Raw genomic sequence first — 20,490 nt, forward strand, 5'->3', positions numbered from 1 at the left:
ATGACAAACTTCAATGTGATCTTTTTCTATTAATTGTAGTTTCTAATACACGTGGCAAAGGGCTTGATAGTTGGCAACTGAGGTTGCAAGTTTGAAGCCCAGTTACGTCATATTTTCAGCTAAGTTTATTCTTTTAAAAAAAATGAATGAGCAGAAAGCAAATACATTCAAAAGGGTGTAAGACTCACACCTTTTCATCTGAGAGTTTAGGTATGTCTTGTGGATTTTTTAATATTAAAAGTAGATCGATACGACTAGTGTAAAGAAATGGGTCTCTAGATGAAGAAGATGTAAGATTTTGCTTAGTTTCTGGATATTGATATGATTAGTATAAAGAAATGGGTCCGTAGGTGAAGAGGATGTAAGATTTTGCTTACTTTCTAGGTATACAAATAGTGTGTAAGCTTTTGCTTACTTTCTGGATATACAAATAGTGTTGCCAAACTTTAACCTTCAACTTCCCCTTCCGGAAACTTCCTTTGGATTCTTCCTACTCCTATTGAGTAGATGGATCGATATAAAAGTGGCTTTCTTCCATGGTGACCTAAAGAAGGAGATATATATGTCACAACTAGCTAGAAGGTTGTTAAATAAATTGTTGTACAACGTGCAAAAGACGCAAAGGTGTTGGTACAAATGGTTTGATTCCTTCATTGTGAGTTTGGGTTTTGATAAGTTTGAAGTGGATCATTGTGTTTATTTCTATGAATATGATGATAGGGGCTTTTGCATATTGTTATTCTAGGTCGACGACACAGTGGCTGTGGGAAATAGCAAGGCCAAATATCTACTCTAAAGACTCAGTTGGTTGGGGAATCAGATATGAAGGACTTAGAATCCGTGAACCAAATATTCAGGATGGAGGTGTTGCATAAGAGAAAGAATGGAAAAGTTTGGCTTTTCACAAAAGGCTTATGTGGAGAAGATTTTGTGGCCCTTCAATATGCAAAACTCAAACTCAATTTCTACCTTATTTTTTATTCATTTGAAACTGTCTACAGTGCAATCACCCAACAGTGAAGCAGAAAAAGTCAACATGGCTCGGATACCATATTCTTCGACAGTAGGGAGCCTTATATTTGCCATCATATGTGCGAGACCTGATATTACTCAAGCAATAGGAGAATGAGTCGGTATATGGCAAATTTGGTTGTGAATATTGGAATGTAGTGAAGTGGATCTCAAGTTTTTGAGGGGCACCGCAAATTTCTCACTCTATTATAGTTCTGTAGGTTTGGAGTGAGTTGGATATGTGAATGTAGTTTTCGTAGGAGATAGAGACATAAGAAAGTTTACCACGGGATATGTATTCTCCATGGGTGGTAGTACCATTAGCTGGAAGTCGAAGCTTCAGTCGGTGATTGCTTTGTCGACGATAGAGGCAAAGTACATAGCAATAATACATGTTGTAAAGAGGCTATGTGGTTAAAAAACTTCAAGGAGAATTGAAAGTGAAGTAAAATATGGTGGGAGTGAATTGTCCTAATCAAAGTGCAATACACTTGGCGAACAATCTGGCGTTTTACTCTCAGATGAAACACATTGACATTCGCTATCATTTTGTGACAGATGTAGTGGATAAGCATCTTATTTTCTTGTTGAAGGTTCATATCGATACAAATCCAGCGAATATTTTGATGAAGCTGGTGACTCAAGAAAAGTTTAATTGGAGCATGATTTTATTGGTCTTGGAGCTACTAGAAGAAAGCGATAGCTTGTCAAGACCTCTGATTTGGTGTTTTATGGAGTTCGGCACATGTCTTCAAGGGAGAGAATTGTTAGATTATGTGAAGCCATATTCTGAGTCGATATTATGGTGAAAAAGTTGAAAGTTTGAGGTTTTTCGATATTAAATATCAAAAGTTAAAGTTTGAGTATCAATATCGACAAGTACATCAGATGTTCCTCAAATTCGAAGTTGTGAAGAACGATCTATATATTGAGTATTGGTATGCGATTTTGAATACTATAAATTCTGGAGGTGTTTTAGTTTCGGTACTCCAACTTAGGCACTAGTACTCAACTCTGAGACAAACAAGGTAAATTGGATTTGACTCCAAGTTGATATAATCTTAAGTCTTGAGATTAAGGATGGTCCAAGAACACTTTGGAGAGGGTTTTAAGAGGAGATCAACAGTTAGAAGTGAATCGGGGACTCAGATAGATGGTGAAAATTATTTCCTATTAGAATTGGGGTCTTTGGGTTAAAAATCTTTATAATTCATGTTTTAGAGTTTAGAGCTTCATTGTTGGAGGTTTCTTAGAGATAGAGCTACATCGTAGAAATCCTAATTGAGAGGAAGACATGGAAAGCTCCTGAAAGAAAGATTCTTATAATCCAATATTATTCTTCATGCTTTTATATTGTGGATTAATCGAAGAACACATTAAAGTGGTCTTGTCCGCAGACGTGCGTAGGTCGACACATTGGATCCGAATACATAAATTTTGTATCTTGTGTTATCTTATTCATTTTATTGCTTTGTTATTCTCGTGCTTATTTTCTATAATCATTCTCGTCTATTTTCATTTACGAAAAGTCTTATTTCTGCTGCACTTGTGCTGTGTGAGTTTGAGATGTGCTCGATAACCTCTTAGTCAGTCACTTCATAAATTGAAACTAAAAGGCAAAATTGCAAACCCACAAAAATGCACCAACTAATTAAGCAGATGGTGATAAAACTAGTCACCATATAAACTTCATATTTTTAAAGGCATTCCTTGAGCTCAATTCATGGTATTGAGACACAAACCCATAAAAGAGTAGTCATAAAAGAAGAGAAATGCACAGAAATTAAAGAAACCACCACCACACTTGAACTCGAAATTTGACTCCTGATTCTTGAAACTTGAGATCCTTTATTTCCTCTGGAACTTCGACTCAGCTATTGGTTATTAATTAGCTGCTCACCAAAAGTATTAAGCAAAATGAGTAAATAAATAAATAAATAAAATGTAAGCCTAGTAAATTAAAGGAGATTAGAAGTCACCAAAAAAAATTAAAAGGGTACGTGAACTTTTCAACAGTAAATTCCATTTACCCCCCCTGTAAGTTAAACACATTTTTACTTAGTTATTCTATGGTTTAAAAGGTTTTAATTATATTTATTTTACTGTTCGAATTCGCCATTATACAGATAGCAAATTAAGTGTTATATGTTACAAATAATGTTAGCAAAGTGCAAACTATAGGATAGTAGAATATTATATATTTTACATTAATCCTATGGTTTGTAAAATACATCATTTTAGTATTTTCTGATTTGTAAATTGTAGTAGTTTTCCTACTCTATTTAATGGCGGATAGCTATGGTGAAGCAAAGTAAAATTATAGGGTAGAAAATAAAAATTTTCAAATAATAGGGTGGCAAATTAGAGTTATCCATTTTTCGGAGACATATATGAAAAGACAATTAGACAAAGATTTATATGTAGAAATATACACTTTTACAAGATTATATTATATATTTAAAGGTTAAATTACACTTTTAATATATACTCACAAGGACACTTTTGGTTATTAAATTTTAATTTATCACAATTTCTAGCTCTAACCTTTTAGACCAATTTAGTTTACTACTATTGCCACATCATAGGTGATAACACTTTCACATTACTACATTATTAGTTTCATATTATCATTTAGACAACTTAATTGGACTATAAGATTTGATTGTAAAGAACATAAACAAAAAAAAAAATGCAATATTTTAATGTTGGCTAAATTACACTTTTGGTCCTCAATTATGAGGTTCCTAAACTTTAATGTATTATAATTCCTGGCTAGAATCGCTTAAATTGTTGCAATTTCTACAACTTAATTAATAAATTAACTGAATATTAATGTGTCACTAATGTATAAATAATGTGACAGTGTTGTAATTGATAACAGAATAATAATTAAGTATGTCGCAGTACTCTTCCACATCAGGTATTGATATTTAGACATTTATTCGATCACTTGAGCCAGAAAATTATAATAAATTAAAGTTTGAGAACCAAAATATCATATGCCTGATAATTTGATATTCCAAAGTATAATTTATTTGGTGAAAGTTTGGAAATAGACTTTTCAAGGCCTCAAAATGTAATTCAGGGTATAATGTATTATCTAAAAGAAATTGAAAGCTATGAGGAGGCCCGCGGGCCGTAACGGGCCGGCACCGCCTGGCCTAATCCAGTTCTAAATCTGGACCGTGCGATGCCGGGCTCGTGCCGATCTTTATATTTTTTTATATTTAATTTTATTTAAATTTAAAAATTAAAAGAATTAAGAAGACCAAAATACTTCCCCGACTTTTTTCTGAATATTTTTTATTTTTTTATTTTACTTTTAATTCTTTTTTCTATATTAGTATATTATAAAATATATAAATATTTATTTAAAAATTTATTTATATAATTTTTTTAATAATTTTAATTTATTTAGTAGAGAATATATATATAAAGTATAAGACAGCTACAACCGGATCTGTTTTGCACCCCTTAGGCTTCGTTTGGGATTGCAGGGAGATTGCCTATTTGTTCGCGTACATAATATTATATTCTGCATATCGCGATGAGTCGATCGGTTACGACGGTCCCATCAGAGAACACAGAAGCATACCCTAATAAACTTTTATCCCAACTCTATTTTATCTAATAGTGTAAGATGGGCGTCACTATCAAACTAAGTCTTAGGAGTTGGGGGAACACTCACAGCAAGCAACGGGGGAGCGGCCACACTTGGCGGGCAATTTGCTGATGATGCCGAGAGTGCTGCAGGCGCAGTCGTGGCTGACGGCCCCTAAGGCGGAGCAGCACTGCTTGCTGGGCTGGCCGGAGGAGACGCCCGGGACGACGTAGGGAGCGCAGTTGACGAGCCCGGCCAGCTGCGTCGAGCAGTTCTGCGCCACCGCCGCCGTCGGAACCCGTGCGGCCACCACCACGAGCAGGACCGCCACGGCGACAGCGACTTTCGAAGAGCGCGCATTGTAAATGGCCATGCCTAGCTAGTGATAATCAGTTTTTTCTTTCTTTAAAAAAAAAAAAAATTATGGTGTTTTGGTAGCAGATACATGAGCTGCTTGTGAGTAGAGGTATTTATAGGAGATGTGTGGGGGTGGTCATGACTGTTGAGGACGGCGTGGCCTAACTACTGTCAGCTGAAAGGAGCAGGAAATTATTGCCTCCACCAGGTGTAGAAATACATCTCATTTCCCTGCACCTCTAAAATTCGCACTTATTGAAATAAGGATTTAAGTGCCTATCGACATGGATCGTATCTACCGTGCCGTACCGTGCTAAGAAGATATCGACACAGCCCACGTGCCGATGATACAGTTCAAAGCTTTCTATTTTTTAAATTAATAAGTAATTTTCTTAATAAAGTTCAAAAGATTTAATAAAAATACATAATAAATAGTTAGAACATTTTATTGTTAAAGAATATAAATATTTCATACAATTATATGTCAATATACATAAATTTTTTGTGATTGGCACGCATCAGCACGGTCCGGCACGCATCGTGCCGTACCGTGCTAGTAAGTTTCCGACACGACCTCATACTACGGTACTTAAATCCTTGTATTGAAATGTATTTCTATAATATTTAATTAAAAGGTAAATTTTAAATTGTCCTCCTACAGTTTAGCTTATTTTTACTTTGTCACTTTGTATTTAAAACATTTCACCTTACTCTCATGTGGTTTGATATATTTTAGCTAAAAAGTAAAATAATTCTATGTAAAATAGACCGGCAAGGAAAAAAAATTAAAAAAAAAAAAACAAAGGGTGGTAAAGTGAATAATAAGCTAAACTATAGGCCGGTAAAGTGCAACTTTTTGAACTATGCATGGAATGATAAAGTGAAAATAAACTAAACCATAGGGAGTAAAATAAAATTTTTTTAACCACGGGTGGCAAAGTGAAAATCAAATAAGCTAAACCATGGTAGGGCAATTTGAAGTTTACCTATATAAATTTATGCGATGATTTACATATTGAAAAAAAAAAAAAAAGAATTACTTAGATGCCGATATAGTTTATACATTTTTCAAAACATATGATATTTTTTTTTAATACATTATGTCTTTAGATATTGCAGATTATATCTGTCGAATTAAAATTTTAATTGATCTTAAAATAACAATCATCAAACTACGTAATTGTCACGCACTTGGTTCAGACAATATTTTCTTTGAAAGGAAAGGGGGTGAATAGCAAGTGTGTGAGTCACCAAACACCTAATGGTAGTGTTTTTATATGTACGTAATACATGAAGCTAAAATGATAGAGTGGTAACATTGATCTTGGTGAGTTGCTACGAAGAACTAGGCATGGACATTGCGTGGGAAAGAGGATGAAAAGAAAAAGAAAAAGAAAAAGAAACCTACGAGGAGGCTTTCCGGAATGAGATAAGGGTATCAGCATTGTCGAACAGTTCGCGAGCGTCAATTTTACAAAACTTCGATCTACTAGAATGGGATTTTCTTTCGCTAGTTAGAACTTAGAATAGCCACCACTATAAGAAAATTAGCATTTAATGATGTTTATATATATATATATATATATATATATATATATATATATATATATATATATAGAGTGAGGCTACTATGCTATCGGAAGTACGGAGCCTTCCGTGCTTCCAGCTCGTTTTCGATGTTGCNATATATATATATATATAGAGTGAGGCTACTATGCTATCGGAAGTACGGAGCCTTCCGTGCTTCCAGTTTGTTTTCGATTTTGCGACTTTCAAATTGTCGATCGACTCCGTTAAATTTGATCTAGAGTATTTGGACTACATAGAAAATAAATTTTATTATTTTTCGATATCATTTGCCTAATGATCGAATGGGCTGAAAATCAACAAATTTCAATGGTCGTAGTGAGCCGTTTGCAAGTTTAACGATCTCCTATACTATCTATGTACCGGGGTTCCGCTACTATAGTCTCGTTTTCGATCTTAAGATGTTCAAATTAACGATCCACATCGTTAAAACTAATCTAGGGTATTTAAAGTTTTTAGAAATAAAATTTTATATTTTTTCGACATAGTTTACTTTATGATCAAACCATTTTAAAATTGTTAATTTTTAATGACTATTATGGTGAGTTTGGAGTTTAACGGTGTAGAAGAATTTAAATTTCTTCACATTTTGATAGAAAATATTTTAAACTATCTAGATTAAGGTTAACATTCTTGATCTTGAATTTAAGAGTCCTATACTCAAATTTTAAATGTTATTCAATTTTCACTGTCCATTTCGATATAATTTATTTAATGATATCGAAAAAAACTAAAATTTTATTCCTCTAGATCATATTTAATGGTGTGGATCGTTAATTTGAACACTCTAAAATCGAAAACAAGACTATAGTACCGGAGCTCCAGTACTATAGATAGCAGGAGCCTATATATATATATATATATATATATATATAATATACTTAGATCTCTCATCGAGTCCGGCTACTATACTTTTCATGAGTATTGGCTCCCTTTACTCATAAGTTTTCGGCCCTTAGATTTATTCACTGATCATTTCCACCCGTTAGATATACTAATCAACCAACTACACTCAACCCTAGGGCACTATCATTTTAAGTGTGGACCACCATCATCCTAACCACACTACACATCAATCAATGGTTAAAATTTATGAGTACAAGGGGGCTATACTCATAAGAGTATAGTAGCACCAGCTTATATATATATTATATATATATATTATATATAGAGTTGAGCTAGAATACTCTCAGAGCAACAGAGAGTGTGGTGTTTTAAGTTTTTAACCATTAGAAGAGAGATGTAGGTTGAGATGATAATGTAGGTGGTGGTAGGTGGTAGTAGGTGGAATAGTATTTGATCCAAGAGTATTAGTAATTAAGGAGTAGATCCAAGGCTAGAAACTTAGAAGCACAATGGGTTGATGCTTCTAAAAGTATTCTAGCTCAATTATTATATATTATATATATATATATATATATATATATATATTATTCGAGCTTTCGAGCTTTTCGAGCCTAATTCGAACGAGCCGAGTAATACTTCAAGCTCGCGGCTTGAAATGAATTTCGAGCCTTTTATTTTGTTCAAGCTCGGCTCATTAATTCGAGCGAGCTCGAGCGAGCCGAATATCGAGCCGAACACGAGTCGAACGCCAGCCGGCTCGCTCGTTTGCCGGCCCTAATAAGGGATGATCCTCTCATGTTGCATTAACATGCAATATTCCTTCGTACCTATCACTCCAAACATTCTTGATCCCTTTATATGTTAGATGAGTGAGAGGAGCGAAGATCTTTGCAAAGTCATCGAGTAGGCACCACTTTACCGACTTCGATTTGAAGTACACGCCTCTACCGTAGAATAAAACTGGGACACCCTATCGATGTCTCCCGCCACAGTCCTGACGTAAGCAAAGTTCTATTCAAAACCGTAATTAGCTCAAACCCACTAATTACAAAAGCTATGATTCCAAGTGAATTCAAACAGTCGAACAATTGGGTTTCGGGATCCCATTCCACGATCGCCGAAAGATCACCTGATTGTCACACCGACTCTTCGGAATGTCACCCCAACCCACGAGATGTCCCGAAATAAGTTCCACACTTATCCTACCTCTTCCGCTGTCCCAACACATCAATGTAATGCTATTGGGCAGCTGCACAAGTGCCAAAACAAAAAACTGAGGTCTCGAAACTCACCACTTTAATTGGCTCCTGAAATGCCCATTCTGGCGCCGAAACCACCCGCAGCCCTCCTGTTGTGACCAAAGATACTGTCAAACCTCACACTAAAACCGGTCAATAAGGCTCATACTTTGCTGCGAATAGTAGCAACCTGCGCGACAAGAAACAACGCCTGAAATTGCTCGATTTCAGTATTTGAGGGCTCGGATTAGCGCTAAAGTTTTCCGAAACACTCTATGATTCACTTGACCAACTTCACTATCCCAAAACACTCACTTTTGAGTGTCGGGGCAGCCATACACTAAGTGGTGCGATCCGGGCACGAAATCCTCAAAATCCATTGTACCAGGTCCCGAAAATCATGGTTTGCAGTTTCGGAACCCACCTGGGGTCCTTCGCTGGTTTGTCCAACGAGGCTTCTCTACCACTGCAAGCAGCAGCTAAACCCGCTCTACGAAAACGGAGCCTTAATAATAATAATTAAATAATACCATTGAAACTAAAAAATGTATAATGTAACAAAAGAAAAAAACACTACAAGCTATTTTTGAAAAATATTTTAAGATAAAGGTTAATTTTTTATGATCAATGGCTTAAAATCAAAATGTTATGGATTGTTTTGATTTATAATATGTAACTACAAGTATGGTGACCCACACGTTGCAGCGGGTAGGTATTGATGAAATGAGAATATAAAACAATATCCTATAATATTATAAAAAAGAGAAGGAATTAGAGACATATCCTTTTCAGATTTATTTAGTAGATATAATGCAGTGACACGAACTTTATAACGAGTAAATACTATTGTAAAACTAAAAATATGTAATTTACTAAGCAAACAAAAAAAATAAAATATAAAAAAAATTAATATTTTTACTTAATGTATAAATTCAATCTATATTCAAACCATAGGCAGCATTAATTCATGGGTAGAAAAAACAACAAAATGACAACACATCGGATAACGGGCAGCATTCATAACGATGATGGTCCATTTTCGGTCAACAAAAAAGAAAATGGAGAAAAAAGTAAAAAAACAACCAATTTGAGAAAAAACAATTAAAAAGATCGAGATGAGGAATATTCCTTTTGTATATTGTTGATGAAATGATAGAGCTTATTTATTGTGAATAAAGTAGATTATATATTATAATCAACATAAGAGTTTTCAGAGCATTTCTTCTTTTTCTAAAATCTCAAGCTAAAATAATGCATTTCTCAAACTATTTGTATATTCCTCTTTTCTTAAAAAAAACTCAAACCAATATAATAACTCATTTTATGTTTAATAATTAAATAAAAAGAGAGAAAGAGAAAATAAATGTACATACAGGCAGTTAGAGGATGGCAGGCGTTATAGGTACAGAGAGCTCAAGGCCCTGATCAAAGAGAGGAAATAAAAGCACGTGAGAACAAAATCCAAAAAAATTAAAAAGAGAACAATAACATGAAAAAGAACAGAAAAATAAAAAGAGATATAGTAAAAAAAAGCAGAGAGATAGAGATGATAGTCTATCTTCTCGGTGGGGGTCCACAACCGCCAAATTAAAAAGATGACGGCCACCGACCGTTCCTAGCGCAAGTGGCAAAGGGCTTGGTGGTTGATATCCGAGCTTCCCAGTTCGAATCCTAGTTGATTCACATTTCTAGCTAAATTTATTTATAGATGAAATAAATGAAGCGGGTAGCGTGCTACGTATCTCTCTCTCTCCCAAAAAAAACAAAGATGACGGTCCAGCTTTTCGGTGGAGCTCATACGCCCAAATATAAAGAGATAACTGTTCATCTTCTCAAAAAAATGGAGAAAAAAAAGAATCTAGTCAATTTTAAAAAATTAATTATAAAAATCAGTGGGACCCACACTCTGTAATTAATGGGGTTGGCTACATCACCGTAAAACTATGAGGATTAATAGTAGTTTACGAATGGGCATTTGTACAAAAAATCATGAGTTTTAGAAGCCATTTATGTACGTGTCAAGTAGGTTCGAGAATCAATAGTCTAACATTGTTAGATTTACAAGAAATTTACATCCAAATTTAATAAATTTTTATATGTAGACATTTTTATGATCATAGAGCACAACCAATGAATTAGAATTTGATTTTTAAGTACTTTATCATTATCAAAATATTTACTCTGCACGATATATGATATGTACTTTACACCTACAAATTTAGAGCTCTAGTTTGGATAAAACCCAATATAAAAATTAAAATTCTTTCAACCAAATTTTAGTTAGTTAACTTCCTTTTCTTAATTTGGCCATTAAATTTAAAACTTTAAGTTATGTATAATTACTACGTTTTTGTTTGCTTTAAAGCATGAGGGTGTTTGGTCTAGTGGTATGATTCTCGCTTCGGGTGCGAGAGGTCGCGAGTTCGATTCTCGCAACACCCCTTAATTTTTAATTTTATTTCTTGGCTTAAATTTTACTACTTGTTTTGAAACATCTAGCTAAGCTTTATTTTGGTCCTCAAATTTTTCAAATTCAACATCAGTGGTTTCTAAAGTCTTAATTGTATGTTTGAATCAATTTTCATTTTGGTCCTCAAATTTTTAAACTTTGATATCGATAATTTCTAAACTCTTAAGAGAATTTTACTTTAGTACTTCTACATATTTATTGTTTGATGAATTACAGCTTAGAACTCCATGTAACTTTTCCTCTATTTATTAGGTTTTTATCGTCTGTTTTTTTCATCGTATGTTTCAACTATACTATCCATTGAATTATATATTTCTACAAAAAGTGAGGTTAAATTACATAAAACCTCCCTATAAATTTTTTTTTTTATATTTTCTTCCTAACTTTCAAAAATCTATATTTTGCACCCTTAAAATTTCAAAAATATTTTCAGAAGTGTACGACATTAATGGACAGGGCAAAATGACCGAATTGCCCACACTTCCTCTATAAGGAAAAAATAATTTTTAATATATTTTGGTCATTTTGAAAGATATTTTTGGTATAAATTATAAAAAATGGATAGCATAATAATGAAACCCTGACGGAGGGGAGCTAAGAGGGTTAAAATATAAGTTTTTGAAAGTTAGGGAGAGAGAGTAAAAAATCTGTGTATTTACAAAGGGGTTTTCAGTAATTTAACGAAAAATAAGATCTCTAAATTAAAAGTATGAGGTGGACGAAAAAAAAAGAGGAATTTATGGTATACAAACAAATAGAAGACCTAGGTGCAAAGCAATAACTTTCAATCTAAGATAGGGGGCAAAATGAAATACCACTGTAAGTTCAAGGACTACTGAAAATCTTATCAAAAGTTCAGCTGTTCAGGATTTTCAAATACAGCCCTTCTCTCTTTCTCACAAGTCACAACCATTGCTCTGTACACCAACCATGCACATATATGTAAACTCCAGTGTATATATATATTGAATCTTTGTGGTGAAAATGTTTGTACTTGTATAGTTCTATATTTCATTTTCAATATTTTTTTTACCACTTGCATTCAAATTGTTTTCACTTTTTGCCTTCTCTTATACAATGGTTTCCCTGCCAGGTTTGATTGAATAATTTAGTTATGCTAGAAAATTGAGAAATGAGGGGGATTTATGGGAAACCTCGATCACAGCTCTAAAATGGAATAAAGTGATCTAAGAAATATTGTTTGTTTTGTGCCTGATATATCTTTTGACTTAAGCCCAGTTTGGTAATATGGTGGCTAAAATCTCCGCTTATATTTTGGAAGGTCTCAAAATTTTGAAAGTATTTTTTATCTTTTCTCGTTCAATACTATAAAATTATGGTGACAATCATCAGTGAAAAAGTATGTGGTTTCATCTTATTTATATTTGGTCTCGTTCACATCTTTCAACCCCGTTTCATTCTAAAGGTCTTCATGCTAGTAAGGATTTAGCACATAGCAAGAGAGTACATTAAAACTAAGATTCACATCTGCGTACAAGAGTTTCTCAGTATACCAGTTTAAACTGTTTTGTATGCTCGAGCCATTTAACAAAGGAAAAGACTGCTCAATTAAAATGCCTAGGGCATTAGATTTGTAGATAATCAAACAAATTTCAATTCTCACCACTCCTACCTTGTACCTCCCTCCAAACAAATAAAAATAAAAAAAAGTTAAAATTGCAAGGCATTTGGTTGGACAGCACAAAATACTGTGCCAACAATTTCAATTTTATTTGTCTTTCTTCCTCTACCTAGAAGTACTAGACATTAATCCTCAATGCATAATTCCAAAGCTAGTTATGAGGTGATATTTAACTACTGCTAAATAAGATGCCTCCCATTCCATGTATGACTAAAGTGAACTCAAAAGAAATATATATCATGGCGTTACAGATGTCAAACAACAGTTTTTTTTTTAAAAAAAATACCAACTATGAAAAAGAGCCAACAATTTTTGGAAACTTTATATAACTGCATGCTGCATTCAAATTGCGCTTCGACAGAGCATACATATCATGCATTCAGTATAATACTTGGTATTGATGTTATTGTTCATCACTTTCCGACAGTACTAAACTGTGACTAAGAATCTGGTGAACTAACAAGCTTAAGTCAGTTTTTCCCCATGTTTTCGAGCAGCGAAGCGACGTTGTCAGCCGTCAGCGGCTTGAGGAGGAAATCATCTATTCCTGCTTCCATGAATTCTGCCTTACTCTCACTGCTGGCATTCGCCGTTATGCCCACAATCTTGGCGTCAACCCCCATCGATCGCAGCGTCCTCGTGGCCTACATTTAGCAGAACAAGAACCAAAGGGATAGGCATGGCTTGTGAAAATTTAGGTGATTCAGTAATGCATTTGAATCATATAGAAAGGCCAAGGTGGTGTAGATGCTTAAGTAACACTTTATGTAATGCCTTGGTGCAATGAGTATAAGTTGCATGGTTGTAAAAATACCTCAGGGCCATCCATGACAGGCATCTCTTTGTCCATGAGAACTATGTCGAAGTTACTCCCGGAGCGAAAGAGATCCACCGCCTCTTTCCCGTTCTCGGCTGCAGTAGTCTCGACCTTAAAGAAACGGAGCAGAGCAGTCTGCAGCACGCGGTGGAACTTACTGTCGTCGACGACAAGAGCTCTCAACACATTCTTACCGGAGCTTGCAGATGTTGAACCCTTGATCTTTTCCGGGCCGGATCCCATCGTGATTTTTTCGCTTATCTAGAATCAACCAGTGTTAGATTGTCTACTCAAAAGTACAGGGTAAATAGTAAAGCTTAGTTGTAGTATCTTAGATGGCATGAGTGTCCATAAAATTAAGATCACTAGATTGCCTAAATTTGCAAACCAAAGATTCATAGATGAAAAAGGATAAACTTCATATTATTGGCATTGTCGAAGCGAATGCATCGATAACTGTAATATGTGATTAGTGAACCTGTCATGCATATTTAGTGAAAAAAGAACTCATAAGAGAATCCAACAAACTTCATCTTGTGCTGCTAAGGTAACACTGTCATTACTAGAAGGCTTTTCTAGCTATTAATTGGATTTGCATTCTCATATCATGTATTGTTATATATATCTATTTCATAACTATATCTTTCTTATATGATAACTAGGAAACTGAACAATAATTCTCATTCCATAATAAACGGTGCATTATTTCTTTCACGGTGAATCGAATATTAGTGCTCAATCCTTATTGTCTGTTTACCATCTCTATACCCATGTATATATAGTCAAATTATATTTTGAAAATTGCATGCACAACCGACCGTCCCTAGAGCAAGTGGCAAGGGACTTGGTGGTTGGCACCTGAGACCCAAGTTCGAATCCTAGTTGATTCACATTTCCAGCTAAGTTTATTTCTAAATGAAATAAACGAAGAGGGTAGCGTGCTACCTATCTCTCAAAAAAAAAAAAGAAAAAAAAAAAAGAAAATTGCATGCACAAGGTTGTACAGTAAGTTCTAGTATTGGAAGGGCCTGGATCAGAATCACGAAAATGGATGACAAAATGTAGCATTCTTGAAGATCACAAAGAAATATATAAACAACTTAACTAACTTACATAAACACCATGAAAAAAGTGTAATTTACAAATGGAAAAAAGTCCTTGAGTATGGCAATGTTGGTGAAGAAACATGCGGCGAAGATAACACAACATTTTGAAGAATACCATATGCATAAAATAGTGAAAAATAGTTCATGATATAGGATTTTTGTGTAATTTGAAATGCTTCTTGAGAGGTTAGAGGAGGTGAAAGAAAGGAAAGAAAGAAACCTCACAATAAGTTGAGGAGGTAAATAGTGGAAGACTCCAACTCAATACCACTTTGGTGGTCCTATAATGTGGCCATATTTATAGAAATATAAGGAAGTCTCTCTTAATCACGAGATAAGGTGACTGATACAGTCGGATATTAGAAAATCTCCACTGTAGGCAATGTGAGATATATAGTGCCGTACAATATCTAAGTAAATCTAATTGCGTATAAAATCTAAGTATATCTAACTTTGCAGCAAAAGCGTGCCACGTGTTAAAGTGGGATAATTGGCAATATTATGATTTTATGTATTTTGCCAGAAAGGTACCTCTATTCTTGTGAATTGTGCAAATGACATGATTTGAGCATTTAGTTTGCATTGTCCTTTTTGAGTTCACATTTTTAGTATTTGGATTTGCATCACAATGTTCCTTTGATTTTTTTTTTTTTTTCCTTTCCCTTTGAGAGATGTTTCATTTTAATGATAAAAGAGCCTAAGCATGCTTTAGACACAACATGGGGACGCGTGCTTAGCGGAAACAATGAACATGTTATATTAGCAAGTACAATGATGTATTCGGAGGTCACGAATCAGTGTGTGGTAGTTTCAGTTCCAAAATGTATTTGCTGCTAAAAAATTGTCACCATGAAATAGGAGATTCATTACAACAAAAACGGTGTATAGCGACACTTTTAAATATCAGTACATATCAAAAAAAAAAAATATTGCGGCTAAATTACCGACACTTTTAAAAAGTGCTGCTGTATGTGAAATCGTTAGGTATATAGTGACAGTTTAAGAGTGTCGGTATAACCTAAAAAAAGTGCTACTAATTTATCAACACTTATTTAAGCATTTAACAACCGCCGGAACTCTACCTCGTTGGCTGCAGTGGCGGAGGAGGAGGAGAGCGAAGGACTCTTCGTCTAAGGTTTCAGTGGATTGAGTGAGGAGAGAAGGGGCGATGGTGATCGATTTTTTTTTTCTTTTTCTGTTTATAATTGGGCCGAATGGGCTAGGTGAGGTGGATTGAGTAGAGTAATCTTTTATTTTTTATTGGATTGGGCTTTATATTTAGGTCTTAGTAGATTTTTTAAAAAGTTTTGGCATAAATGAGACACTTACATAAAAATGTCTCAAACATGTGTTCCTATAACCTAATTCTGTTGTAGTGATTTTCAATACGTTTAAAAGTAAATATGATTATTCCTGCTCTTATTCTTAAAGAAAAATATAATTATTTTCATTAGATACAGGCAAAAACATTGTGAAATGATCTACATAGTTAATTGCTAGGGTCTTTTGTCCTTCATTATTTCTTTCCTTTCTTCTCTATTCTTTTCAACTAGCAAAGGGACTTATAATCTAAAAAAGAAAAAAGCAAACTTTCATTTTTGGTCAAAAAAAATTGATGAGCTCGTTTCCATGTTGTGTGTAAGCCTGTTCATTTTGTAAATGGTTATTTGTATTGTAAACAAAATGCATGCATACGTGGACAATATGGAAATAATTTTTGTGAAGTTTGAGACAAGCTATTCATACTTCATCTGGTCAAATTTACTAAGATGATTCCCTCTAGGGCTTATTTGCAAAAACTGTAATCCTAATTAGCTTGGGTTGAGATTAGATGATTAAAAAGAACTATTCATATTCTCCACCTGACACACATGTACCAAATAGATGCAAATATACTTGGTGTGTAACCTATCAAAACTCTATTTATACACAACTTAGAGGCAATGGCTTAAAGTTGGAGCTAGTTTGATAATGAAATAAGGATCAAATTGATGTGAAACCTTTCCTATTTGATTTTTTGTGAGTCGGCTTTCAAACGCCTTTCGAATAGCGCGAAGTCGATATCAAGTGAGTGAGATATCACAATTTATCAAAAGGTGTCAATATATATAGTCTGCAGGCCGTATCTTAGGCTGACGGAAGAAACTGGGTGCTCGAAAATTTTAGGGTGCCTTAATTTAGCGGCCTGACTTCTCCCAAGTTGCGAGGCACGAAACAGTTTCGAGTGCTCGGATATTAGAAAGTGGGCGCCCGACAATTCATGACGCACCCAATTCTGTGTAAAAGGTTGCAAGAAGCCTGCATTAGAAAATTTTCGATTGCCCCAAAGTTGAAATTGCATTCAAATCCGTCAAATCACAGTATATATAGCTGTTGTATATTACAGTGCATTGTCAGAAGCCTTTGGAGATGTGGGTGCCCGAAAGCGGAAACTGCGCCGGATACTAGAATTTGACTTGTAACGGCTATATATTAATTTTTGGCTTGAGATAGAGGGAGAAAATAGGAAAAAAGATGTAGAATACCCAAAAGAGATCTCTAAGTCCTTTCATGGGTGATTCCTCTACAGTTAGTGATGTCAGATCTTGTACAGGGAAGATTTTCTCCCGTGGAGAAGAGAAGTTATTGTAAAGGCTGGGGTGCTTTAGGGGTGGAAACGAGCCAAGCTCGAGCAAGCTTACCTCACCTCAGCTCAAGCTTGACTTGAAATTAATTTCGAGCCTAAATTTAGGCTCAAGCTCAGCTTGAAATTAATTCGAGCCGAGCTCGAGCGAGCCTAATTTCGAGTTGAGCGAGCTCGAGCCCTAAACGAGCTGCTTGAAATTTTTAAAATCGTGCAATCTATAGTTTAATTTTTATAAAATATTATCTAAAATTCGATACAAAAAATGTCTAATAGCTTAACATACAAAATGCATGTATGAAATATGATATTATAATATTAAAAAAATAGGAAAAACAACTCTCTGAGCGAGTGAAAAAGAGAAAGAGAGAGCAATTAAAGTAAGATTTTACTGGTTTGGCTTTATGGGCCCAATAATCTAAATTCTATATACATATAATTAAAATACATAATATAAATTTATATAATTAAAATATATATTATATATAATTATATTGGAGAGAGTTTTGGCTACTATATTCTATTAAGTATAGAGCCCTTTAATACTCATAATTTTTTCACGTTAGATCTATTCTATCCGTAAATCATCACTATTCAACCAAACCGCCCCCGTTCAATCCTAGGGGACTGCACTATTAATCCTAATTGCACATTTTCAAGCGGCGAAAATTTATAAGCATAAAGGGGTTATTACTCCAAAGAATCATATATACGCTAGGCCTATATATATGATAATAATACTATAATATATACTTATATACTTATATTATATAGTATATATATATATAACTGTATATTATATATATAGAAGTTGAGTTAGATGCCGTATCGATGGCAAATTCAGCATGTTTGCACCCATTTGTTTTTCGATGATGGACGCCTCCAAACTCGCCGATCGGCACCGTTGAACATGATTATACCACTTGAAGTGTTTAGAAATCAAATTTTAAAATCTTTTCAACATCATTATTGCTAATAATCAAAGGGTTTCAAAATTTATAATTTTAATGGTCGATATGAGGCGTTTTCTCCGTTTAACGCGAAAAGATATCCAAATCAATTGAATTTTTGTTAGAAAATTCTTTAAACTATTTAAAACAAGATTATACTCTTGAATCTTGATTATAAGACTCCTATATATCATTTTTTTTAAGAATATTCATTTTCAGCGTTCATTTTGTGTCACTCGATGGATAAAGAAAACAATATCGAAAATGTATGAAATTTGATTTCTAAATATTTCAAATGGTATAGATCATGTTCAACGGTGCCGATCATCAATTTTGAGGCTCCATCATCGAAAACAAATGGGTGGCAAAAGTGCCGGTTTGCTATCGATAGTATTCTAGCTCAACTCTATATATATATATATATATATATATATATATATATATATAGAATTATGTTATAATATTATTAATAATATCAACTATTTGCTATTAGGTTTTCGGCCCTTAGATAGTTATTATATGATGATAAAAAAAAAGCATTCTAATTACTATCATCCTAACTGCACATCCCTTCATCCAAGGGCCGAAGACCTAATAGCAAGTGGTTGGTATTATTAATAATATAATAGACTTTTTCTATATACATATACATACATATATATTTCGAGCTTTTCGAGCCTAATTCGAGCGAGCCCGGTAATACTCAAGCTTGACTTGAAATTAATTTCGAGCTTAAATTTAGGCTCAAGCTCGACTTGAAATTAATTCGAGCCGAGCTCGAACAAGCCGAATATCGAGCCGAACGTGAGTCGAACACGAGCCGGCTCGCTCATTTGCCAGCCCTAGGGTGCTTGGCCAAAAAAAGTATTAGTAGGCATAGTTCTGTTATAAAGACTTGGTGCTTGTTCATGAAAAGTATTGAAGGGCATTGTGCAGGTGTAAGTAACAGCTTGATGCTTGCCCACAAGTATCGGATACTGGAAATCTAACATCTTTGAAATTTAGAGTTGGTGGGGACGTAGGCAAAGGACCAAACCTCGAAATAAATTGTCGTATGCTTATTGAGTTTACATTTCTCTGCTCTCTACTCTTTCTTAATATGATTGATTTGATTTCACCTTACATTGTTTTATCTTTGTAATTTCAATTAGCTTATACTTTTGCCTTAGAAGCCTATTTCATTCTCCATTCTAAATCGTCATTTCGATTAACAAATACCACGCCCCATCCCACAAAATCTTTAATCCCTGCAAAATAATATAATATATTATTATATAATTCTTAATTTTTTAATTATAAATATAGAATGTTAGTTTTGATGTACTTATATAAATATTTTTAATTTAATCAAATATTTTAAACATATTTGATTTTTTTTTAACAAAAAAATTAGTTAAGCAATATATATGATTGCTATACATTTTTAGTAAATTGATGTGTCATACTTAATAATGTGGCAACGAATAAAAAAACTAACTTAATAATTAGGGAAACTTTACACTAATTTGAATTAAAAATAAATTAAATTTAATATAAAATCTAAATAAAAAATAATCTAGAATATTTTTTAATCCATGGGGTATCAGCGGGGGATGAGAACGGGAGAAAGTTATTTTTTCGTTACTTTTAGTACTTGATGCTATCGATTGTATTCCAGCTGAACTCTATATATATATATATATATATATATAGAATTAGACGGGAATACTATCAATAGCACCAAGCTATTGGTGCTATTAGTTTTTTAGCCCTTGAATTGAGAAATGTGTGGTTAGGATGATGTGAGCCCCCTAGGGTTGAGTGGGTGGTTGGTTGAATAGTATAATCTAACGGGTAAAAATAATCAAAGGGTTAATCTAACGGTGGAAAACTCGATAGCACCAAATTCTTGGTGCTATTGATAGTATTCCCGTCTAATTCTATATATATATATATATATATATAGAATTAGGCTGGAATACTATCAATAGCACCAAGCTATTTGTGCTATTAGTTTTTTAGCCCTTGAATTGAGAAATGTGTGGTTAGGATGATGCGGACCCCGTAGGGTTAAGTGAGTGGTTGGTTGAATAATATAATCTAATGGATAAAAATAATCAAGGTGTCAAATCTAGCAGTGGAAAACTCGATAGCACCAAATTCTTGGTGCTATTGATAGTATTCCAGCCGGACTATATATATATATATATATATATATATATATATATATAGAGGCTAATGCTACTATCCTATTAATAGGATA

At 34.0% G+C, this 20,490-nt stretch overlaps 2 protein-coding genes and 1 non-coding gene across 3 annotated transcripts; 1 reads left to right on the forward strand and 2 right to left on the reverse strand.

Annotated features, from left to right (window-relative positions):
* On the reverse strand, positions 2,720 to 5,004 carry LOC109713488 (protein M7-like). Its single transcript, XM_020237597.1, has 2 exons — positions 4,700 to 5,004; positions 2,720 to 2,903 (listed from the first exon to the last, which is right to left on the reverse strand). The coding sequence occupies exons 1-2, from the start codon at positions 4,983 to 4,985 to the stop codon at positions 2,896 to 2,898; spliced, it is 294 nt and encodes a 97-aa protein (XP_020093186.1). The 5' UTR covers positions 4,986 to 5,004; the 3' UTR covers positions 2,720 to 2,895.
* Positions 11,011 to 11,082, forward strand: TRNAP-CGG. Its single transcript has one exon. It is a non-coding gene; the product is annotated as a tRNA-Pro (tRNA).
* LOC109713249 (two-component response regulator ORR42-like) lies at positions 13,223 to 13,812 on the reverse strand. The gene is made up of 2 exons (XM_020237248.1): positions 13,567 to 13,812; positions 13,223 to 13,396 (listed from the first exon to the last, which is right to left on the reverse strand). Exons 1-2 carry the CDS (start codon positions 13,810 to 13,812, stop codon positions 13,223 to 13,225), a joined length of 420 nt encoding a protein of 139 aa, XP_020092837.1.

This window comes from Ananas comosus, linkage group 7, assembly GCF_001540865.1.
Source record: "Ananas comosus cultivar F153 linkage group 7, ASM154086v1, whole genome shotgun sequence".
Classification (NCBI taxonomy): domain Eukaryota; kingdom Viridiplantae; phylum Streptophyta; class Magnoliopsida; order Poales; family Bromeliaceae; genus Ananas; species Ananas comosus.

Coding starts and splice junctions, on each gene's coding strand:
- LOC109713488 (XM_020237597.1), bottom strand. CDS start 4,985: ATGGCCATTTACAATGCGCGCTCTTCGAAAGTCGCTGTCGCCGTGGCG.
- LOC109713249 (XM_020237248.1), bottom strand. CDS start 13,812: ATGGGATCCGGCCCGGAAAAGATCAAGGGTTCAACATCTGCAAGCTCC. Junction 13,397..13,566: donor CTGTCATGGATGGCCCTGAG/GTATTTTTACAA, acceptor TGCTAAATGTAG/GCCACGAGGACGCTGCGATC.